The sequence below is a fragment of the Filicampus tigris genome, chromosome 20 (assembly GCF_054856515.1).
Source record: "Filicampus tigris isolate MCC_2025a chromosome 20, RoL_Ftig_1.0, whole genome shotgun sequence".
Classification (NCBI taxonomy): Eukaryota; Metazoa; Chordata; class Actinopteri; order Syngnathiformes; family Syngnathidae; genus Filicampus; species Filicampus tigris.
The window spans coordinates 8,305,071-8,330,204 of NC_141236.1; the positions used below are offsets into that span (position 1 = coordinate 8,305,071).

At 42.4% G+C, this 25,134-nt stretch overlaps 1 protein-coding gene across 5 annotated transcripts in view; it reads right to left on the reverse strand.

Moving 5' to 3' along the window:
- atad2b (ATPase family AAA domain containing 2B) overlaps positions 1-25,134 on the reverse strand; it is a 57,901-nt gene that overhangs the window by 30,787 nt on the left and 1,980 nt on the right. For 3 of the 5 annotated variants that reach the window (XR_015083991.1, XR_015083992.1, XM_086019335.1), the window contains exons 2-24: positions 24,296-24,450; positions 23,895-23,926; positions 23,590-23,737; positions 22,955-23,054; positions 22,753-22,876; positions 22,532-22,675; positions 22,384-22,459; positions 22,206-22,307; positions 21,605-21,716; positions 21,418-21,533; positions 20,640-20,814; positions 20,471-20,559; positions 19,607-19,766; positions 17,569-17,659; positions 17,040-17,348; positions 16,267-16,420; positions 15,873-16,059; positions 15,614-15,799; positions 13,598-13,733; positions 11,665-11,858; positions 11,429-11,588; positions 7,504-7,626; positions 4,979-5,173 (exon numbers count right to left, since the gene is read on the reverse strand). Coding sequence is in view for 3 of the 5 variants with exons in the window: in XM_086019335.1 (XP_085875461.1) it covers positions 4,979-5,173; positions 7,504-7,626; positions 11,429-11,588; positions 11,665-11,858; positions 13,598-13,733; positions 15,614-15,799; positions 15,873-16,059; positions 16,267-16,420; positions 17,040-17,348; positions 17,569-17,659; positions 19,607-19,766; positions 20,471-20,559; positions 20,640-20,814; positions 21,418-21,533; positions 21,605-21,716; positions 22,206-22,307; positions 22,384-22,459; positions 22,532-22,675; positions 22,753-22,876; positions 22,955-23,054; positions 23,590-23,737; positions 23,895-23,926; positions 24,296-24,450 (3,268 nt within the window). In the remaining 2 variants the exon portion in view is untranslated. Of the gene's footprint in view, positions 1-4,978; positions 5,174-7,503; positions 7,627-11,428; positions 11,589-11,664; positions 11,859-13,597; positions 13,734-15,613; positions 15,800-15,872; positions 16,060-16,266; positions 16,421-17,039; positions 17,349-17,568; positions 17,660-19,606; positions 19,767-20,470; positions 20,560-20,639; positions 20,815-21,417; positions 21,534-21,604; positions 21,717-22,205; positions 22,308-22,383; positions 22,460-22,531; positions 22,676-22,752; positions 22,877-22,954; positions 23,055-23,589; positions 23,738-23,894; positions 23,927-24,295; positions 24,451-24,650; positions 24,674-25,134 lie in introns of those variants that run through there. The other 2 variants (XM_086019338.1, XM_086019336.1) reach the window with 2 other exon arrangements.

Below are 25,134 nucleotides of genomic sequence, written 5' to 3' on the forward strand. Positions count from 1 at the left end.
TGTGCACGCTAATACAATAAAAAGAATGAGAATTTATATTCATTTGGCTTGGCACTGCAACCATCCAAGAGGCATTTGTGCTCACCAAATGGCAGCTAAGCTTGGCGCCTCTTCCCTGAAGCGCCAGATTGCCTTTGAGATGCAATTTTTTTCCGAAAGAAAAGCATATTCTAATAGTGGACATTAGCGCCGAAATCTCAAACTGAAGACAGCTTCTTTATAGCCTGCTGTTCATGTTCTAATTTTAGACCCCAAGGAAGAAAAAGGTCCCATTTGTCACCTAACGTCAGTAGCAGGCGACGTTAATAATGGAAACAAGCTGCCAAAATGAGTTTCCTGCGTACACTGGCCGAGTTAGCCTGAAGCGACAAGCGGCTAACTGCCCAAGGGAGTTTGTAGGACGACTATCAAGCCACCTAGCACGACTTTGGTGACGGCTACCAATTAAAAGACATACAGTACATTATAAATGATTGATGTCATCATTGAGAAGTGCTAACTCCATTAAAAGTCTTGGGGTCCAGTTCAGAGAAGTCATTTGATAGTCTCAGACGGATTGCTGAACAAAAATGTGGTTTTCAAAATGGCAGACTTCCTGTAAACTTTTGGGTGGAGCTTCTTCAGGCATTTTATGAGTCTACTCATGATAGACTCATTTTTATTTTTATTTTAAGTGACATTGGTTTTGGTGGCTGGATTTTCAAACTCAATTTATTAGAGTTTTGTCTTTGTCATCAAACTTCGTAGTTCAAGTTTGATAGAAATCGTACTAAATTCCTTGTGCCAGTTCATCTTTGAAGAACTCCAGGTGATGAGACAAACATGTCGGCTTCAAACCAAAATGGCAGACTTGCAGTTTTTTCAGGCATGGCTTTATGACATTTAAGTGAATCTGGCTTTGAGGACTCAATTTTCTAAACATTACGGAGGACGCTCGTGGGCCAACATTTTGGCCAGCATGTACACAACCTCAAACAAATTTCATCAGGATGGACATTTGCAAAATTTTGGTTCGCATTTTGAGTTTTTCTTTTCCTCTGAAAGAATCGTGTCACATGTCTCATGACCACAGTAAATCCTGCACAAATTGCTGGGTTAAATTGCAAAATAATCTCTTAAAGCTTCTGGGTCTGTCTATTGGGGATTGAGGAGGATCACGCAAAATACAAGGTTCAACTTCCTGCTTTGCTCAAGTATGGTATTTCCTTGTAAGTAAGAGAAAATAGAAAGACCGAGGTTCATTTTTTTTTAATGAAAATACCAATCCAATGAGTGGAATTATCTTTAACAATGCTTTGTATTCTCTAAAAACAAAAAGTGCCCCCTTACCAACTCATTTCCTGTATGCCTGCCGTCCTTTTGCCCTTAAAAGAAATCAAATCCAGGCCATCCTTTTATGCAGTAACTACTCCAGCCTAATATAAAAGGAAGCGTGGGGTGTTTATTATGACTTTAAATATCCCATCAAGGCCTGGCGATGGATTGACATTGGCAACGAGGAGGAGAGAAGCCCGTTTAATGTGATGTAAGATGCGCGGCGGGGAGGGAGGTGGGTCGCAGCGGTATTCTAGCCACTAGAGAGAAAGCCTTGGTGGCTGTTGCCTTGGGCAGACTATTGACTGAGGCAGAGGACACATTATGCAGAGACAGCATCATTATTCTTCTCTTTCGCAAACACTGGCAACGCTTGTGTAAGGAACAGTTCTTGTCAACCTTCCATGATGGTTAAAAAAAAAAAAAAAAAGAACAAACAAAAAAAAGAAAGGCAGGTTTCATCAGTTGAGATGGGAATATCTTGTGTGGCAATCAATAGCGACAGGGACGAGGGGGGCCAATGTGAGCAAGCAAAACGTCCTGACCGACTAAGGAAAGCGAGGGAGGTATTTAATTATAAATGAAAGGATGGCACTTGCAATGAACTTGATCCTTGTGGTGATGCACCATACATGAACCCTTGAGCTGGGGACTCGCTAATGGCCATGGGGGGCAGGGAGGATGGAGAAGGGAGGGAGTTTCGACCCTTGTTGTGAGCAAGCTAGTGGCAAGCGGACGTGAAAGCACCGCAAACATATTCCGTCCATTCAAGGTCTCCCCACGTATCTATCCATAGCAACCAGGCCTGTCCAGCCAGCGCGAGTGCTTTTCACACCTGCTCCGCAAATATACTTAGCCTTCAAAAAAGTGTTTGTGTAAATATTGAGTGGCCCTCATCATCCCTGTTCTCCCTGCTTGTTGTTGTATCGGAATGTCACAGGCCAGTCCCCGCACTTAGTGAGAAAGGAGCAGTGGATCCAAATGGGGGGATGGGGGGGTGGCGGGCCATAGCATGCCAGATGCCAAGGCCTTTGGCTTCTTGACTTTTTTGTGGGTCTACTCAAGACAGACATGTCTAGCAAATTGCCGATGCTAAGTAAAACCGGCGACAGGGGTTGAACATCCAAACTCAAATTAATAAGTTGTGTCTTCCTTGGCGAGTCATCCAACTTTGCCCATGAAACTCTGGCAATTTAGCATTACCCATCAGTATGCTATAGTATAGAATTATTGATTTAAATGTTAAAGCCTTGCATAATGTTATCTGGACAAACACTTTTCATCTATTACTGTATATTTGGTAAGTACAGTTTAATTATATTTATCTTTGAAGTACAACACAGTACCGTTCAATCTCTTAGAACCGTTCATTTTCAAACGTAAAGTATGGAAAAACAGACCAGCGTGGGACTCTTAATTTCAGTGCTGAATTTTACTGGCTGCACTTCTTAGCCTGTCATGTCATTAGGCACAATCACTGATCAATTAGCCTAATAGCTGCCCCACTGAGAAGTTCCAGGTGAGAACAGGATGCTGATGTCACTAATTAATCACCCGACTTAGCCTAATTAATTGACGGTTCCAACGAAGGGTTTTAGAAATGACTCCGAATGACACGCTTCTGAATTAACCTTATCATATGATGCTGACTGTCCATGTAAGATTGCAATTTTGTGTCATTTTCCTGTACGTCCATCCCATCATTAATAAAAATGAATATCTGAATCATTTGGGGACTGGACCTGGCTTGATTTACAGGAGCAGAGAGTAGTCTACAGAGGCTCAGCAGGGGTGCTGCTCATGGAAAACAAGCACCACCCTGTGTTGAGTAGAGGGACTGCAAATGAAACTGGGCAGACTGTCACTCATCGCCTACTGTAGAAGGCTAGCGGGCATTTTGTGACTTTACATGCGAGCGGTTGAGGTGACATCCCCATTAGTTTGCCTCACACCTGCCGTTTGCCACAGGTGGTCATGTAATGGCCCCGCGGTGTGGTCATGTTCCGAGTGGTTAAGAGAGGGGAGGACCCCGCTAATGAGGCTGCTCGCTTCCATTGACTCCCCACAGTGTGTTGTGTTTCAGTGTGTGAGCGTGTGTGTCATATACATCTGGTGTGCTGTTACGCACAAGAAAGGATTCCCCCCCCCCCCCCCCCCCCCCCACACACACACACACACATTCCCGACATCCGATGCAAAAAATATTTTGAATGGGTCGGATACAAAAATGTCACTGACGAATGAAAACCCTGTGTATATACTTTTGCTTTTTCATTTTTTGGTGATGCTTTATTACATTGAGTTTTTTTCTCATTTAATTGATTTTTCACATTTATTTTACTTAAAAGAAATAATAATTTTGATTGATTTGTTAAAATGTTCTTTTAATTTTGTATTTTTTTGTTTAGTTTGAATTTATTTGTATTTCTGTTTATTATCTTCTATATTTTTTACTATTGTATAATTATGTATAATACAATAATATATATGTAGATGTTATACTATTTTATTTTACTCTAATTAAATAAAATGATAAAAATAATAAATAAAATAAAAAATTTTTTTTTTTTTTGCACTCCACGTGATGGCTGTTTTTAGCCTCTTTTGAACCTTTTATTCACCATGCGCTATTATTAAATGTAATGTATTGTATTTGTACTTTATTTGTTTAACTCTGCTGCCTGCAGCCAGGTTGGCATTGCAAATTGCCTAACCGGGATAAATAAAGGTTAAACTATTTACTTGCTTTTTGAAAGACATTGACTCCAAATAAATGAGAACACTCAACAAATGCTGTTATGTTAAGAGAAGAGCAGAATGTTTTTTTTTGTTTTGCAAATAACTCGTTTATACAGATGCATGACAAGTAGGGATGCTCCGATCGATCGGGCGATTTCCGTGAAAAATTACGTGATCGGAATATTCGATCAAAGCCTTTTATTGCCCATCAAAACATCACCCGCAGCTCATGCTTGGCTGCCGCGAGACGAAATGGCAAAAAAGTTTCTTTGCTTAATACGCGACGACGTCCCTCCGTCCAAAAGCATCACTCGCGCCGCCCTGCACGCAATCGCGCGAGCTACATTGACTCCAATTGAAACGCGCCGCCAGAAAGGCTCCCTAACGCAGCCGCGCCTCTGCTGCGAGCGCGAAGCATGAGCTGCGGGTGCTCGGATGGTTTGATCGGAAATAAAAGGCTTCGATCGAATATTCTGTCCACCGCGGTTGGTGTGAACATAGCATTGTCTGCTGTGTGTGTGGAGTTTGCGTCGTGTAATACTCTATATGCCATGAAAAGGTACCACCCGCGGGGAGCATGGCCAAAAGTTTCAACACAAGCAACTTCATCCGACATTTGAAGAACAAGCAATTGGGAGATTATCGTGAGATTACGAGGCTCACTGCATTGAATCAAGTCAAGGCGGACACAGCGCAATTAAAGTGGCATTATTGCCACAGGGAGACGCATTGTAGGTCACTTGTGGGCAACAGACCCACTATATCATTTCATAATTCACAAAAAGACTAACAGTGACTTTTGTCTCATTGACAAATGCACAAGATAGTTTGTCTATGCACAATACAATAAACCAAGTTCCTGAGTCGTTTCAATTTATTTGAAATATATAATTTATTTCTGTGTGTATTTTCATGCAGTACTCACTGGGGGTGCATGGTTTATTCTCGATGGCCTCGCCCTGAGTGCTGGCCTTGCTCTGCTGTTCAGTGGCACCATGACTCCTCCTTGTTCCGGGAGCACTCGGAGGAGTTGCTGCTGCATTTGATGGTGATGCTGTTGTTGATGCTGATGCTGCTACCACTGGTGCTGCTCCTGCAAACTGAGCTGGCGTCTGCTGGTCTGCAGATCACAGCAGAAGATTAGGTTAGGAAGTACACTATACACATATGCTCGACTTTATGCAGAGGAGTGGCATTACATTAGTATCAATCACTGGATGGAAATGGGAAGAAGAGACTAATTTGAGCCAAAATGACCTCGAAACGCCAGAATCAAACCAAATTGGCGGACTTCCTGTGCATTGGCAGCCACAGGTTCATGAGGCTTTTTCATACGTCCCCGTCTTGATAAACAAGTCCGCCAAATTCTGTGTCGCTAGAGGATTGACAGATTTTCTCTTTAGTCCTGTGCAAATTTGGGAGGATTACGGCAGTCATATTTTAATCTGCACAATTTTCTGGAATTTTACTGTTGTCTTTTTTCCAGAGCAATTAATGGGGGGATAAGCCGTATTCCTGGACAATATTTGGGTTGATTGACGACAATTTTATTCTACCCAGCGCAACTTTGGGTGATTTTCAGTAACCTTGTTTTATCTTGTGCAACTTTTGGGAGGTTTACGGTAGCCTTACTAGTCTGTGCAACTTTGGGTATTTAAACAAGTTTTATTTTAACCTGCACAGCCCTTGAGGGATTTACAGTATTTAACCTTCGAAATCTAAGCTTTATGGTAACCACACAACTTTTGGGAGTATACTTTTTTCCGATGTTTTGAACCATGCGGTTTACATAAAGGTGCAGCTATTCTGTGGATTTTTCTTCCACCGCCCGGAATTACAATACAACACAACACAATTGCCATTAACAGGATGTGACTGCAGGTTGAGGAGTTGAACAGGCAAGGTATGCATTAGGTTATAAATTAGATGGTATGAGGAAGTACAGTAGTAAAAGGTGGATGTTAACTGACAAACTGGAGTGGTTAAACAGTGGTACATTTGGGGGATTTTTTTGTAGTGATATTTTAAAAATTAGTTTTTTTTGTTGTTGTTTTTTTTTTTACAGTAGTAAGTTGTCTTTTGAATTGTCCCCAGAACGACAGCTTCAAACTTGACATCCAAACGTCATGGAATCTAATGAGCTTGTGCCGTGGCCTTCTAATTTACACTGACAGCTTGAGTGTTACACGACATTAAAAACCGAGGTGGAGTCGGTCCATTGAAGCCATCTGAATAACAATATTTTCATTTCTCAAATTTATCACCTCTTATTCACTTTCTCCAGTCAGACAAGTCCCCTGACATGCTGCCAGGAGTTTGCTACAACCCGAGTGTCATGCAAACACCTCAGCTAATTGATAGCTTTATAAAAGGACCTTGACTAAGTATGAAATATTTAAAAGCACTACGTTCCTTTTCTTCAGACGCTGATCTGTGGCTCGTGCAATATTAATGGCACATCATGCGCGTAAAGTTCACAAAAACAGAGTACAGACTTACAGTTGGATGTGGTGCAACCACAGTTTTGGAGCTCAAGCTGGTGGTCAGTAAGACATCAAGGTTATGTCAAGTCAAGTCAAATTTATTTATATAGCCCTTAATCACAGGAAAGTCTCAAAGGGCTTCAATGTGTTTGCAATTGAAGAATAAAGAGGTCCAGTTCAGTTCTGAAGGCTGAGGTCCAGAATATCACACTACAATGCTCACTGGTCGGCTGCCTCACATACAGCCGTTAGCTCCCTTCGCAAAGACCCCAAGAGTTACAGATTAAAACAAGGCTACCATAACTGCCTGAAAGATGTGCAGGTTGAAATAAAACGGATTGAAATGATGTAGATTAACTATACTTGCTTTGTACACAAAGAGCCAGCCAACAAAGAAAAAGGCTGAGATCCTAATGTTAATAATTTGCATATCCACACTGATTTGGAGAGGTCATCCTAAAATGCTTCAAATTTAAATATGCTTCAATTTTAAATATATTCACTTTGTGACTAGCATATACAGTTTTAAGCTTGAGCCCCCGTGTTATATTTCCCTTACTTTAAGCATGCGTGCCAATTAGCCAATTCCTACAAGGCCGATCGTCAACAGGAATATTTGCATACGATTACACGCCTCACCGCTTTAATATTTGACGTGATCCATAAAAAAGGCTTAATCGCATGTATCATTTAACACCTGCTTGATCACGCCTAATCGGAGCCAAATCTGCTGTCAAAGCAGAAATTCCGTGGAAGCCTTTAAGTCATGTGCACCGGAAGAACTTGATAGTTTGACACACCTATCTTTATTTAGCCAGTTTTGTGGAAAAAATTGAGAGCTGCGGATACTTTCCAGATGCACTATATGTCAAGACCACCTTAAACCAGGGACCCTTATTTACTCAGTGGTCTGTCTTCGATCTCAGGGATTTGGCATAAAAAAAAGTACAAATGTCAAATTTCTCACCCTTCTTCCTGCGTGCCTCCTTGATGTCCTCGCACATGCGATCAAACTCTGGGTCGAGCTCAGAGGCGAAGATGGCGTGCGCGGTGTCCTTGAGGCTGCACGCTCGGTGCCTGATCACCTTGTCTGGGAAATAGAAATACGTGCGTCTACACATTTTGTACACTAATCTAATTGACAAAGCCCTGCCGTCAAATGTCAGGAAATGCCAAGAATCTGATCCAGCCACTCATAATATTTTTTTTTTGTAATAGAGAAAATAAGTACTTTGTATCATGATTTCATGCTTCATTTCAATGGACACGGTGTTGCTCCTTCTAGAGCAGGAGTATAATACATACATACATACATACATAATGCAAGCAGATTTGATAATGAAACATGAAGATCTTTGAAACTAAGCCGCAGTAATACTAGTCACTCGCAAATATGTGGGTGAACACTGTGCATTTTCATGACATTATTGTACTACTTTCCTGTTTAGACAGGGCATTAGCAGCATCTCATGGCATGTTAGAGAGTTTCAGAATGAGCACAAAAAACTGCATGTGTGAATTTGCAATAGTGCACAACAAATATGTGGTGATTTACTGTGTTTGGAAAAACAACAATTTATTACTTTTCTTCCTGTTTTGGGGGCTAAAAAAGTAGTGTGTTCTCCAGCACACCATGTCTCTGTGATGTCCCCGGGCATCATTAATCCCCCATTTTGTGTGACTGAAAGGGCGCGCTGAAGAGTGAGACTAAAAGCGTATCCACTGTAAACAGGCTGCCTCTCATTACAGGCAGGCGGAGGTAGAGAGCGGTGGCGGAGGGGTCGCAATCTGCCAGCATTTGTCTAATTGGACGACGGCTGCGTAATGGTGATGGAGGCAGACAGAGTGTGTGTGTGTGTGTGCGTGCTTGTATGTGCGCACACATTACCAAAAAAGGCCTTTCAGAGGCTTCTAATGACAGCTGCTCTGCTGGGAGCTCATCTGCTTCAAGTCTAGTTCTACTACTACCTATAAGCACTTCTACTTTGCTTGATGGTGAAAAAGCTCCTTTATGTTGCTTTATTAGTGATACATTCTACTGTAATTGGAGAATCGCCACTAAATTAGGAAGAACACTAGCACTCGAACTCTAACCCAAAATCCTTGTTCCCTAATCGTGGGTGTGTTTCATTCCTACCAGTCGGAAACCCTGAGTGTTGTTCAAATGAGCTGCTCGGTTATTCGGGGTAACCTAGAAACGGAGTGCCGGAACACTGTGTAAACAAATCAAGCACGAGCTGTTGATTGGTTTATAATACAGGCGGCATTCGGAACACACACGCGCACGCACATACAGAGTGGTGTAAGGGCATTAGAGTGAATTTCCAAACGCACCCCATGCTGACGGCAGCAAATAAGTTCTGCTTGGACGAAACTTCAGCTTATAACTATGGGAAAAGTTTTTCTTTTTAGTTTAAAATGGCTTACCTAAACTCGAATCCCATCTCGCATTGTGGTCAAAGGTAGAATCCCAGTCGGTTAATGCGCTTTTTGCTGCTGTAAATCCTTGTTGTGGCGTAAGGAAGCTAAACTAAATTGGCCAAAAGTCACACATCAGTTGCTACGACTAACTATTACTACTACTTCTTCCATTTCTTCTGCTTTCTTTTGGCGGTTGGCAAATACTTTTGGTGCATTACTGCCTTCTGTCCACCGGCAGTAATTCACCAAAAGTATTTACCAACTGCAAAATGAAAGTCAACACAATTAGGATAGGGGGACTTTGGGTGCCAGTCCGTGCTCTAATTTTAATATATACTAGTCGCACCTGAGTTTAAGTCACGGGACCACCTAACTATGAAAAAAAAAAAGTGTGACATATAGAAAAATATAGTAAAGAATAAATATATGGTCGATATTTTGCAGGGTACTTTTGCGATAATGGACTATTTTACATTCACACAACCAGTATGTCAGTCAAACAAACATGCTTAGAGTTGTTGGAGGGTTATTTTTTTCCGTTTTGACACCGGAGAAACAGGCCAACAACGACCTAATGACGGCTTCACCACCATAACTGGAGGCTTAATTGTGCCATGAGCGGGCCATAGTACACAGGATAAGGCTTGGTTCGGCATCTTTATTAACAGTCTAATTGCATTTTCTCCCTTTGAGTGTATCATTTGGTAGATACCCCCGCTTGTGGACAAATGACGGCACGATATAATTTATTAATTTAGCCCGGCAGAAAACTGCTTCCTATTAAGCATCGCGGGCGAAGGAGAATTAAAATAGCTACTTGCGCTTTATGCTGCTTTCAATTCATAGCATTCTGTTCCGCCAATGTCACTAATGTTCTCTTTAAGCCTGCGTGGACATTTTTCACCAGCGTACACAAAATGCGGATGAATGTGTAAGCAAACAACGGGCCTCTTTCAATGTTTGTGCATACATTTGTCTTCTGTGATGTTCCGGGCGCTCAAGAAGGAAAGAAAGGGGTGGGAGGGAGGAATCAATTCTATCTGTGAGACAAGAGACGAGATTAAATTTTCATGCATATGCAAGCCTTCCTCATTTTCTACATGGCAAACGGGGAAGTGGGGAAGTGACTTTCTTCATTTGAATTTCCGACGTGTGCAAAAAGGCGCTAGGAGCTTTTGTAATTACCGTGCCTGTAGGCTCACTTAATAAATCATTGGATTTTTTCGTCCTTTTTTTTGTGTTTACTCGCTCAAGTCCCTTTTTTTTGTTTACTTGCTCAATCACTAATTGAGTGCAACATAACTACAGAAACAAACCAGACTGATTAAGGGCACTCCTGTGCGTTTTACAGTTGTCAATAACTAATCTAGCACCATTTTTAGAACTGATTCAAATGGTGCAATAAAGAAATGACACCTCATTTTAAAATGAGCTTAAAACCTGACAACTTGCAACATTTTTAAGTCTCAGATTCCACCAATATCTTTGGGAAGGATTTTACTATGGGGAGCATTATAATTATGTACAATTTATACATTTCAATTTTTTTAAATTCAGTTTGAAAACAACTCAGCTCAACTCATGTTGACAAAACAGCGCCCCCACAGGTGGCAGAGCATACTGCATTTTGCCTTTACGACACCATTCATCTATAATTCATTTTGCAAGATCGACAGAATTCGCATACATCAATTATTTAAACATGTGAAGAATAATCAAATGGATGCCATGGTAAAGAACTGGTTACATTAATTGTGTTCATTATGTATTTGTACATTTTGAAAGCATTTTTAAAATGTGTAATGGTATTCTGACATGTTATTTACCTGTTACAAAAGTAAATAACTGCAATTTTGAATATGATACTAAGTACTTTACTACCCTAGTTTATTGTATATTTCATCAAAATAAAACCACAGTATTTCAGGACTCTATCTTTATAAAATAGTACTTCCCTGGACCCTGGAGAAGATGACAGCTGCATCTCCATATATAAAACAAGTGGTGAAGCCAGCCATGATTAACGGATTAGAGATACTGGCACTGAAGAAATGACAGAAAGCAGAGCTGAAGGGGGCGGGGGGGTGGATTAATATGTTGAGGTTTCTTTAGAAATGACCAGGATGGATAGGATTATAATTCAGATCATCAGAGGGACAGCCATGGTTACATGTTTTTGGGAAAAAGTTAGAGAGCGGACATAGATGGTTTGGACAAGTCCAGAGGAGTGTTGGTGTACCATCAGAAAGGTGATTAACATGTAGCTGCGGGTAAAGAGAGCAAGAGTACACCTAAGAGAAGATTGAAGGATGTGGTGAGGGAAGAAATGAGGGCAGCTGGTGTTAAACAGGAGGATGCAGAAGATAGACTTCAATGGAAAAGGATGACATGCTGTGGCGACCCCAAATGGGATAAGCCAAAAGAAATAGAAGAAAAACACGATGTAACATGTATGTGACTATTCATCTTACCTCCAGGATCCTTGTCAGGATTATACTCTAGTGCATTGCTGCAGATAAGGTCGATGTCCACCAGAAAGTCTTTGGCCGTCAGGTACTGGTGCTTGTCAATCTTGGTCATGACGGTGGACAGGTCCATGGGCTGTCCGATCACCTCCAAGTAGTCCGACACCTAATAGTTGCGCAAAATAATTGTGAAAAAAAAAACATTGAAAATAAAAATACTTGGTTTTTATTTTTGTCCTGACCTCCTCGATGTCGACAGGCTTGCTGAAAATATTGAAGCGTTTGTCGGTGGCCAGGCGCTTGGTCACGTCCCTGAGAAAGAGCCGGAGCTCTCGTAGCGTGTTTTCCTCCTGCTCAGCCAGGCGACGCTGCTCCTCAGGGGACAGCACCCTGGGGCCCGGGGCTTCAGCCACCGGCAGCACCTCCTCGCACCGCTCTACACCAGGACAAAAGGCACAAATGGTGAACATCTCTTAAGAAGACAATAAAGCTAGGATCAATGAAGTCTTGAAAAGGAAAAATGCATAAACACATGGTGTGTCACATTCCGAGACTTGTCACTCGTCTCAAATGAGGCGCGGGGTAGCAGTACCCCATCAGACCTTCGGCCTGCAGTGTAAATCCATACTTAAAATGTGGAACTTGAGTGCCTTTAGAGGCATATTTTTTGGGAGAAATTCCAGTTAATAGAGTCCACTAGACAAATATCTAATTTATCTCATATTTCCAATGCAGTGAGTTAAAAATATGAGTAATTTTTCATTCATTAGTAAAATGATGACTTTTTAAAAAAGTAAATGAGGTTATAACAATACAATGTGATTAGTACTTCATATTTCTTACATATTTAACGTGCATACATACACATGTTTTTCCAACTCATGTGCGAATGACCGGATTCAACTATTGGTTTTAAAACGCACACCCCTGCTCTGAATAAATGATGTTGAAGTATAGAGTGATTAAGCCAAGTAAGGAAAAGCCAATGTCCGCTGCCTAGGCCCCATCTGTGGGCAGATGAGACATGCTTAGGAAGCCCCAGCGGCTCCTCACGGCTCCTCCATCACAAGCCTTCCCTGACTCTAATTAGGGATAATAGCTCCAGCATCCGAAAGCCGCTTCCCCTCCCACCGATTTTTTCCTGCTGGAAGTCGGACCCCCGAAGAGTGGAGTAGAGGACCTCAGTCTTGTATCAATGAGGTGGGGGAGAACAGGGGATCCCAAAGTATGCTTGAATGAAGGAGCGGGGCAGTGGCAGAGGACAGATTAACGCTTGGGATGATGATGTGATTGGGGGGGCGGGGGGCGCCGCAGGGGGGTGAGAAGGCAATTTTAACCCAGGAAACATTTACATCCGTGCACATCTCCCAGCCACGTAATACACCTCGCAGGCCAAATATTTAGCTCTCACGTATGCAAACAGAATATGAATGAGGCCTACACACATGCATTTGCCTCAATGTGTGCTTCTCTGGTTGGAGCTGAGGGTACATATTTTAGGTTTGAGGAGAAAGCAACACACATGCAGACCAACACTGCCCTCTAGAGCCAATGTCCATAGCTTCTTTAATTTCCTGTGGGTGCCAGAGGCCAGCGTTGAAATCATTTCGGCCGCCTCCAGAGCTGCCTAAAGGTGGTAAACTGAATTTTCAGAGAAAATATGAATCTTTGCATAAAACTTTAGTTTGAACAACCTCTGAGCAGCAAGCATCAGAAGGACAAGTTCTGGAGGGGGTGTTTGACTTACTTTCATATGCCCCTGTGGCACAAAATCTGAGTTTACACTGCCCTTGGCTCAACAAGCATTAGAACAGAATCTGGGTTCCAGTTTAGCTTCAATTATTTACATACATCGTGATAAATACACAATACAGCGATAATATCCATGGCATGTTTAAATTTAAAGAATAAAGCACATTAAATTGGGTAATTTAATACGTAAATTGAAATATAATTGAACAATTTCATTTATTAATTCACCTTTTTACATTATAAAGCTAATTGAGTTTTAACCTTTAATAAGGGTGAATTATACCCATAACATGGTTGTGCACTTAACAAACGGTTTATGATGGCAAGAGTTTGGCCATGGTACTTGGGAAATCATCTTAAAATGACGATGGGAATAACTCTTTATACAATCGGCCAGTTGTCCCAAAATTTGTGTCCGTGTACCTGAATTCCTGAGGCGTGGTGGAGCTCTGGCCGCTTGGACCAGCAGCAGGTCGGAGAAGAAGCTCCTCCGCTCTTCTTCGCCCGGAGGCTGCAGCGTGACCACCTCCCCGTAGGCCTTCTGGAACATACTCTTCACCTAAAAAATTAATAAAAATATATTAATCATTGTCAAAGGCAACACAATACCAACAGTTGCATTTCAATTGGTCGCTACTGTGCTTTGGATTTAAACACTGCACCCTCTGGGAAGCTATTTTGCTGACAGAGCTTCATCCTCTCCTTCTTTCTGTTTCTCATCAATCCTTTCTCTTATCTCGACGCGTTTGAATGGCCTCTCGGTCTTTCTGGAATCTTTCCTCGGCCGAGAGTGGGTAATCATTTTTAAAAACGGAGGAGAAAGGGGGTAAATTTAAGGGGAATGATGTAGCTGCGCGGAGGAAAGTGAGTGATGAGGCTGGCTATTGCTCATGGTGATAAAGTCTGCAGGGTGCAGACACATGGAGGTTGTGAATAATGCATGACGGTGTGCAATTTAACACCTGTTCTACTGGCGTGACACCAATGCTATCTGGATTAATACAGAGCGTAAGCGTCTGAATGTCATCATGAGTAATGCTGGACTACTGTGGTTTAGAATGGTGGAGGAGTCAGCAACAGAGCTCGCATTCAAGTTGTTCATCAAACAAAAAAGGGGGGGGGTGTCAGCAAGTGAGTGGGTTACCTCTAAATTGGGATTACTTGCATGCTGAAGTGAGAGAAAACAAGTAAACGAGTAGAAGGGGCTTTCTATCATATACAGAAAACCCATGGAGCCCTCCAAATGGAGAGTGTTAAAGACACTCGTAGTGGTAATCCTTCAAAAAGCTCTCTGATGGATTCTCTGCCAAAAAAGGGAGATTATCTTCTGCATGGTTCACACTGGGATCCTGCAAAATTGTGGCATCAGCGCCGTTATGTAAAATCCGTCTGACTGTGACTGTCACAGAGATCCCACAAAATGGCCGCATCAGAGTCTTTCATGCAAACCTAGCGAACCATAACGTGCTATTACACAGCATGTCTGAGTAAGTGGCAACATGCCGTGTGATCTACAGTGGGGCCTTGCGATGCAGACTCAGATCAGGCGTTTTTAGAGATGTGAACTGTTGTTCTGTCCATTATTTTTTTGGTGCTTCAACTTCTGAGTGCAGACTTGATACGAGCGCTCTATGGTAGAAGTGAACTCAACTAGACTGACTTTACAACAAGCAGGACTTTGGCAAATAGTAAACAGTTCTAAAAAAACTAACAAAAAAAGGCTTCAAGCTTCAATATGTGTATTACCATTCATAGTTGAAGTATACTGTCAAACTATATGTGCTATAACCCTATAAACCACAGATTGAACACAAAACAGTGCAGCAACACATCTAGACAGACAATAAATCAGTACTCACAGTGAAATGTTTTATCCTGTAGGAAAAACAACACTGTATATTTGATGAGCTGGAGACTTCTCAATGAACAGTCTATCCTTCAGTCTGTCTTATACTGCCCCTATGTGGCAAAGGCGCGCATACCAAAAAGAGCAGAACAATGGCGATTCAACTGATGCGGTGGCAAAGAGTGTTCAATTAAAATTTGTCATACTGTTTTTACTAAGTACAATTAGAACATTTTTGTTGTTTTTAGGTTGGGAGGCTGGAACGGATTAACAGCATTTCAGTGTTTTGAGTTACGATAAGTGTGTAAAACTTCAATATTGGTATACTGTACTGGTTTATACAAAAATTTTAAAAAAAGAACGAGGGTGGTGACAGAAAAAAAATAATTGATATCTCAAGGAACCACTGTATTATAAAACTAAAAAAAATGTGTTAAGTCACACCACTCGCCTATCATTGCAGAATCATGCGACTGCGGCAGAAAACTTCCTAGTCAACCTGACACCCTCCATTCCCAAAAATGCAGTGACACGCCTCTCAGAGAAACTGTGTGCAATTTGTTATTGCCTAGAAAATCTTGCCATGTCCTCACCTCTTCGGAGAGCCGCGAGTAGGATGTCTCGGCGGTGGAGAGGATGAGAACGGGGCAGAAGGAGGGCACATCTAGCAGCAGGGAGAGGAACGTGCTCTTTAGCGTGTCGCTAACCATCTCCCACCACTCTGAGATGTGCGGGACAAACACCACACTGGGGACGCTACGGCAGGCCTCGCGGAAAACCTAAAAGTACAGATAAAAACTAATCAAGGATTCAACTTTTTCTTTTTGATGTGATTATGTATGTGTGTGTTACCTGAGCACAGGACTCCTCCGGCGTCTTGGCGCTGGTGGAGTATAGGGTGGGCAAGTCCAGGCGGTGCACTGGCAGCTTGTCCAGGTGGTGCAGCAAGGCAGGGGCCAGGTGGGAACTCTGTCCCGAGCCCGGGGAGCCGGCCAGTAGCAGACGGGGCCGGTAGGCTGTGGGTTGCTGGTGGGGGGAACTGAAAGAAGAAAAGGCCCCTTCATTAATCAGGGCTGTCAAGGGGAAGACTGTTCAGATCAGGCAGATGGCATTGTTAGAGTATCAACGCTGTCCATTGAAACAAACGGATAAAGTAAATCCCTGCTTTTGATGGAGTAAAGGAAAGAAGTTCTGACAGTGGAAAAAAATGCTAAAATGTGTGGATGTTTGTTCAACTTGGGCTTACAAAGAGCAATGAATAAAGGGCCTGCGCATGGCGGAGTCAGAGGATGCTGATGGACTGATGGGGCAAATGGCAGGCTGGACTTCATAGATGGAATTGGCGCCGTCCTCGTCCTCGTCGCTGTACACGTCCTCTTCGAGGAGTTGATTGTCGCCGCCTACCACACGTAAGCAAAGTTACACAAAAAATACAACGACGCATCTAGTCCGTTAGCAGACTGGTGCACAACTTACTACACTTTTGCGGATAGGTGAGGCATGAGCCAATTTTTGGCATTAAAATGTGTAGTTTCTTGACTATTTTCTATACTTCTCTCATATTCAGATAATTGTGCGACGTTACACATTTTCTTTCATTTCTATGACATACAATTAGACTTGGACCTCCGCCAAGGTTAGTTTTAAAATGTATGTACACTTTCAAATTGTACACCCCCAGAATATTAGTAATTGTGAAACAATGCTAACTGATCGCCATAAAGGCATAAATTATAGACTATTTTTCTCTAATTTGTTGAAGTCAATTTTGTGTTAGAGCAACTTTTGTAAATTCCCTTCATTCTTATGACTTTGAACTGGACTCGGCCCTCTTCCAGTTTTACAAGGCATACCATCAGAAATATCCACCCACAAAAGTTTTGTCATTAGGATTTATGTGCTTTACTGAAGAATTACCGAAAAATGTGGCAAAAAAGCCATCTGTCTCAAATAGTTGAAGCAATTAACAGCTTTATTTTGCATTGCAAAAAAAAAAAAAAAAGGCAAAATTATGCCTACCGTGCGTGTCCCTGTCAGCACACTGAGCATGGGGGAAGACTCTCAGGAGAGCATTGAGCACCAAAGAGAAGGCGCCGGCCAACAGGGGTCTGAGGACGGGCGACAGCGCTCGCCCCGGGGGAGCCAGGGCCCTCTGGGAGGCCGGCACGATGGCCCTCATGGCCCGACAGAAGTCGGTAGGCCCCAACACGATGGAGGCCACGTCCAGCTTTAGCTTGACGCTGCTGCCGTAGATCTGCGGGTAGCGGCGGCGCAGCGCCACCAGCGCCGCCTCTGTGCAAAGTGCTTTGATGTCGGCGCCACAGTAGCCTGCAACGGGGACAAATGGACCAATTAATAATTGTTCTGATAGTGAAAATAATTAACGTATTTTCCGGAGTACAAGACGATACTTTTGTCCTAAGTATTGAACCATGCGGTTTATATAAAGGTGCGGCTATTCTGTGGATTTTTCTTCAACCGCTAGGGGCGGTCTAACTGGAATTACAATACACTTGCTATTAACAGGATGCGTAACAGGTTTTCTTACCAACACATTTTTCTGCAAGTTCATCTACAAATGGCTCAGACAATTTGGGGTTCCAGTCCCGTGTGTGAATCTGCAAGATGTGCTTTCTGGCCTGTTCCAAGATAAAAAAAAAAAAATAAATTCCTCAAAGCAAGTAACATCACCATGACAGTATGATGCATAATTTGTTACCCTCCCCCACCTGAAGTCTGTTCAGACTCACTTCTGAAATCAGATTACTCTTATCTGATTACGATTATATACTATTGCAGGAATAAGAGAAAAGACTCCCATTGGTGTTTAAAGTCATAATGCCTTGCCCTCCTGCACTGTTAAAATGTCTTCATCCGTTTGGTTGTGCCTCCTGTGGTCTATATCGTCGCTGTCCTGCAAAAAACACTCATGTCCAATTTAGGATTTAAAAAAAAAAAATTCACGTTAATGCGCTGTCTGGAATACAGAAACACCATTCACGTAAAAATAAGAAAAATGAAAAAAATGGACACAGAAGTGTTTTTCACAGGACACCAACGATATGCATGTGGCCAGCTACAAGGATTGTTTGAGGTATTTTCTGTATAATTATTATTTTGAAACTACAGAGGTAATGAAAGTTCAAAGTGAGAGGAGTTAAGAGTTGGCTGACATGTTGAATATTAGGAGTTAAGAGAGAGTTGGCCAGCATGTTGAATAAGACGCCGGGATAAAAGAACTCAACAATGGCAGAGTTTCATCACAAGTAACACACGCAGAGGATTGCTCGAGCTCTCATTGCAAAACCAAAGGTGAAGTACGCCGCCGCCGAAGTGAGCCCATTGCGTCAACCGCAGAGGACTCCGCTTTGATGGGCAGACGTCAAGAAGCAGAGTGCTCGCCATTGTGAATACAAGGCTTTTCATCGTCTTTCATCACACTTATTGGATTGCGGAACCTAACTTGGCCAAGGTTTCAAAATGTGATTCAGACGGCTGAACTGATTTTGAATGTGACCAGAGGGCCCTTTCTTTGCACGAGCGCCATGTTTTTCAAATGGTTACAAGCTCGCTGGTGTAACTGTCTGCAATGTTAAGATCAGGGATCTCCAATCTTTTTGAAACTGTGCTACTTTTTGGGGTACAGATTAAAGCAAAGTGCGACCAGTTTAATACACACCACTGATATAACAAAACGGTCAAGTCGATAATGCATAACTTGGGGAAAACTCATTAGATTGTAATATACTGTATTCTTAAATCAATTTAAGAGTCAACGAAAGCTTGCGAAATATGCTGGCGATTTACTCGATCTGCAATTTGCAATTTGCAATTGGCCAGCCATTCAATGAGTTAAGGCTCACTATATATGCTGAAATAATACGTTTCCTAAAATCACGTGACAAATTTCTCAAAGTTTTAACACATTTTGTGAGACTTCAGCTTCATGTTTATCAGAAGGATTAACTGGGTTTGGCTTTTTCTTTGGCTTTTTGTGGGGAGCTTTGTGTCAGTTCTTGTTTTTGTGGGGAATTTTGTGTCAGTTTTTGTCCAATCTAATTAACTAGTGGAAGACAACATTGCTTAGCTTTTACAAAAACAAAACTACATCAACAAAGTATACATCTAAAAATATATGCCTGAATGCAACACAGCTCTGCAAGGAGTGTCGGACCTTAGGTCGGTGCTGTGCTGGTGAGCCCCGGCTTCTGAAAGTGTCTTAGCAATATGTCAAATTACGGTCTTACATCTTGACAAATTTGACTTTTTGTGTGTACAAAGAACGCTGTGGAGCTCATTTCTGGTTAGCTCTGCTCCTAGTCATCATCGTGAGGAAAGCCATACTCAGCATCAGCCCTGCAGAAGCGCTAGCTTGGCCCGTTGGCAAGAAACACGACCTTCAAAATGGGCAAATTTCAGTCACGCTCATGTTTAAGACACCCGAGTGGGAATTGTTACTAATTATGAAAACATGGACACTATGTGTTTTTAAGGATGAGTGGAAACAGAGAGATGAAGATGACGTTTATAGCAGGTTATGATTGACATCAAGTTCCGACTCTTTATGCCAACACAGCATCTCTCACCGTCTTGCCGGGCAAGTTAAACAAAAATTCCCGGTCGAAACGGCCGGGCCTCCGCAGTGCCGGGTCAATAGAGTCAAGTCTGTTCGTAGCACCGATGACCACTATCTCCCCGCGGCTGTCCAGGCCGTCCATCAAGGCCAGCAGAGTGGACACAATGGAACTAAAACAAAACAGGGATGAGTGACAATCAATAATGAAGATCTGAAAAACACCATAATTTGAGAATGGAAAGGCTCCTAGTGTACAGTGCCCATGTACAACTTTCTAATATACTTAATATGTAAATTCATAGGTTTGTTTTATATACGTCTAACTAGAGGGAGGCGATGTAACTTATATCACAATTTCCTGGAAATTTGTGGTGACATGGGAAAAAAAATTATTGAACGATAAATTAGTGTGATTGTATAATTGAGAGAGCTTGAAATGGAAACAAACTGACCAGGTGGTGTTTTCCCTACGAGGTGAAAATGTAACAAACGCTTGAAACTTAACGAATAAAGAACCAACATTTTTAAGATAAGTGTAAACAAAACATACACCTTCAAAAGTCACTGGAGCCAATGTCTTGTTACACACACCTGTTTGTGCCTGCAGATTCCATGTGTTAAGAAAGTCCCTTTAACCACTTACACTAAAGTAGCTTGCTTCATGGCAGGAGTTTTACAGTGTCTGTATGCTGCCTGTGCAAGGCATGGTCAAAATTTGATTTGTATTTTTGCGCCTCATAAATACACATTGAATTCCAAACCTGACAATCAAGAGCGCAAAAAACAAACAAACAAAAAACGTATTTGTGTCACTTTACGTAGTGTTGGACCAGTCAAAGGATCTCTTTCGGTTTCTGTGATTACAATGTTTTACCTGTGTATCTGGTCTTGCCTACTGGAGCGAACCGGAGCCAAGCCATCAATCTCGTCAAAGAAGATAATGGACGGCCTCATCATGTATGCCTGAGGAGGAGTAATTATTAACAACATTTAAAATTCCCAACCATCCCTTCGAAGAGTGCTTAACAAATTATGTGACTTGCCTGGTCGAAGAGGAGACGCAGCTGGCGCTCCGATTCGCCAACCCACTTGCTGAGGCAGTCGGCGCCTTTGCGCATGAAGAAGGAAACCTTGCGCTCGCCCTGGCTGCACTCGTTGGCCAGGGCCCGGGCCACTAACGTCTTTCCTGTCCCTGGTGGGCCGTAAAATAAACATCCCCTGTGGACAGGGCATCAATCAGTAGCGCACAATTATGGAAAATCTGGAGTATTTTGATACCAACCAACTAACTATTTTCCTCAAATCGTGACCATTCTGTAATACAGTGCTCGAATCCACTTAAGAAAATGAACACCTCCTAAAATAAAAACCTCAATCATTCGATCAGTTAAAAAAAAAAAAAATGTCAAGAGATTGTAAATCTCACTTTTAATGCTATTTAAGTTGACTGCCAAGCCATTCCACTTTGCTGCTCACCAAAACAGCAGCATCTAGGGTGGTATGAGAAAAGTCTTTTAAATTCAACAAAATTGTGGGGACTTAAAAGTTTTGACTCACATGTGGTTGCTCCACAATGTTGAGTGTTTGTGTGTGTGTTGCCTCTTTGCTGCACTTTTTAAAAAATTTTTTTTTAATTTAGTGCAAACATAGTTGGACAAATAAAAGGCCTCCCCGGAACAAGCGCCAACCCACTTCTGTAAATGCCAGCATTTACATTGCAGTTATCAATTTCCATACTTTATTTATGCATCAATAATGTAGCTCTCTAGCTGTAAATACACTTGTAGGAAAACACCAATTTACGATGAGACTTGAACTGACCGTGGAGGTTGAATTTTGAACCTCTCAAAGACTTCCGGATAAAGAAGCGGAAACACCACCATCTCCTTCAACGACTGGATGTGATTCCCGAGGCCACCCACTTGATCGAATTTCACCTGAAGCAGAGGATGCAACTTTAACAACATGACACCCAAAGTGGTCTCATGTGGAAGATGCCTCGACTCACTGAGGTGTCGAGGTTCATTGGGTCCACATCAGCCAGACTGGCCCCCACTTTTGTCCTATCGCGCAGGACGCCGCTCGCCAGGTCCTCCGCTGTCAAGTTCATGGGCAAGCATCTGCAAGACAGACATGGCCGTTGGTCAGGAGAAGTCGACAGAAGGGCTACATATACACAATTACGTTCATCGTCAAATGTACAGCGGACCACTGACCAAAGTAGGGCTCTTCCTTCAATAATGGCGTTTTTATCGGAATGAATGCATTACGAGGGTCGCCATTCATGAAACATTTTAAAAAGGTGCAGGTCATGTTTAACACTCCTGTTATGGAAAAATTAAGTTAATAAAGTCGCAGTTAAAAAAAAAAAACAATGATGAAACTTTCGCTTGCCTTGGTGAGTGTAAAACAGTATAAGATTGGTCAATAAATATTAATTATGTATTGGATTTTTCTGACACTTTTTGAATTAAAACATGCCTCTGGTCAAAATGACCCTGGAGCGTTTATTTTAACTGATCTTTCAAGACCCAGAGAATATTGTGTGACAATTGAAGCACAAAATATAAAGTGAAAATGGGGGAAAAAAAGAAACAGCATCTCATCACCTGTTCCTGGCCCGAGTCATGCTCGTGCTTTTCCTCCTCTCAAAGCGCTCCTCATCAGAGGACGAGGTTGTGTCGCTGCTGTGGATGGCGTGTTTCTTTATCCTAAAAAGTGCAACAATATCACTAAGTTGGGTTTGCATTGGTACTTGTAGCGAGCGTCACATTTAGCACCACTCACCGTATATGGCTTCTTCTTGCTGGCGATCTGTGAGTGTCAAAGAGCGTGGGGTTGCTTTGCTTCCTGTTCACTGGTTCTGAGGACATGAAATGGAATGACCGGTTGCCACTTGCCTTTGGCAAAAAATTATGAAAACAATGTCGGTTACCAATCGGGGGCGCCTCGTATCTCTGCACAGTCTTGCGCTGCCTCAAGTTGTAAGGCCTGTCGTTCCCCTCCCCTGCTTCCTCCGCTTCATCCCCTTCGTCATCCTCATCCTCGGCGTCCTCCTCCTCTTCCTCCCCGTGAGACTCTGCCCGTTTTCAATCATTTTCACCTCCGTGACTCGGCTGATTCGTAAAGCGCTGCCTGCATGAGTCAGGAACTCACCTCCCGTGCCCTCCTCCTCTTCCTCCTGCGTTTTACTCATGGCTTTGTGGTGCGCGGGCAGGCTGAACGTGCTGCGGCGCATGGACTTCCTCCGCTTCACCCGAGAGTACATGTCCATGTTTTCCTGAAAGAAAATCAGATCACAGTGAGAAAGTGCTTGTTGTGGAACTTCAAGGAAAGACTGTCTTTTTTCCCCCCGTACCTCCTCGGTGTCTCTGGTCCACATGCGGAGCCGCTCCACCTCACGGTTCTGCCTGATGCTGCTGATGTTGTCCATCTCCTGGAGGACGGCCTCAGCCGTGCTGCACAATGATCAAACAACAGTGAAGGATTGAAGGCTACTATAAACGGGATTCTTGGAGGTGTTACAAAAACTCAGTCTATAGGGACTTGTCCTGGGAATTTGAAGGCTTTATACCATCTTGGACCAAAATGTTGGAAATAACAGACCAAGAGAGAAAAAGACCAAGAAGGGTTTGTTAGTGAGTCCTAGCCTAGAATTTTCACATTTTCAAGAGTAAAATGATGACAATTTCAAGTCATGTCATTGGTAAAACTGATAGCCCCCGTGTATTGTTGTCTATCAGAGAACAATACGTGCATGACAACAATGGAGATCTAGTAAACGTGTCTGCAAAGCAGCGTCGGCTTGGGATAAAGTAAAACCTAAAAAAATAAAAAATACATAAGAGGAGGGGGAAATAGAAAAGCCCACGCTGGTGATGGCCGTGCCAATTTATCTGCTATGTCATGCAGCAGACGCTTGGCGATTGGTGCCCTTATAGTGACAGTAACCAAACCACCAGGGGATGAGGGTTATCGCACTTGGCTGCTCACCTGTTGACCAGCTGGTCAAACAGCAGGCTCTGGTTGAGGTGTTCAAACTGATTCTTCCTGACACGGCAGCTCCTCTTCAGCTCCACGTGACCGTTCATGCGCGAGTGGTCGCCCTGGCCCAGCTCCTCCTTCCGGTGGCCCATGTGGCCTGCGATGTCAATGCAAAACAAAACAAAAAAGAAACAAAAGACAACATATTAAATAAGGAATTTATTCTATTTTTATTAATTTTTTTACATTTAAAACTTTTTTAAAAAAATGTAAAAAAAAAATATTTTTAAATGTTTAAATATGTGTAACATTACCGTGCCCATTTTGCATGATACGAGATGACAACCTAGAAGCGGATAAAACACAGGATTTGGTTTTGATTTGGTTTGCTGCAGTGATTTCATGGTACACAAAACGTTGGGGATATTGGGCTTTCGGATGGAATTTCAGGATGAACATAAAATGCACTATAACCTTTACAGGGGTACTTCATTTGACCTCTCAACTTTTTAATGAACATCCAACTGTTCCGTCTCCAACCAAGAGCTGAATTACATCATTTGAGCTGTGAACCAATAGATTTCCTGTTTCAATCTGAATTAGTATTTAAACAGTCTTATTAATCATCAAATTAAGTTAATCTGTAAAGGTTAGTTTTGTTCTGAAATTTCAGCCAGAAGACGAAGATCCCCAAGATAACATTAAGCAAGCCAACCTGGTGCGGTAGGTAGGAATGTCCCAGCTAACCCTCTGGCCTTTAGTCTGGGGTGAGGGGGACGTGTCGCTGGAGCTGGGCTCCGACGTCTGCCTGTGTGACCGCTTGGCAGGCGGGCTGAGCCGTGGACTGCTCACATCACTGCTCATCTCCTTCTGGTCCATCAAAAGACAAAGACAGTGGAAAAATGGGGGGAAAAATGCCAGTTGACACTTGTTGGTCATAAACCTAAAACTATCAAAAAACAGATAGAGCTTTGGTGCTCAACAAACTAGTTCATTAAGCGCCGTGCATAGATTCAAAACATCGAAGCCCCACATTAAAACAATAAATAGAGCTGAATGTATTCGCTTACTTTTGGATTTCATTGAAGTGAAAAAAACAAGCGACAGCTGTCGAGGGGTGGAATGAAAGCAATTGTAAAGCTGAGAAAACATTTTGAGAGCAATTAATTCAAAACAGGTGGTCCTCATTTTAACGAGTTCCGTTTTTACGGCTGCAGCGTAACCCGAATTTACGCAGGTTTTTTTTGTCCATTTTTTCCTCACCCGCTTGTCTGTTTCTGTCTCTCTATTTCTGCATGTGTGTTGCTTTTTATTAACATAGTAGTACACTGACTTTCGTTTATCGCATTTCTCACTTTCTCCCTCCAGTGTTTCTACCTCAATCAATCCAACTATACATTCTCTTTTTAGGATTATGTTAAATTAACCTAGGATGTTTTGTTATGGTTTATTATTAGACTTTGTAACCCTCACCCTCGTGTGTTTTTCTGTGGGCCTTCTCGTCAAGTCAAATCTTCCTGTACCAACTTTCCTTAACCTTTGTGGAATGCAACA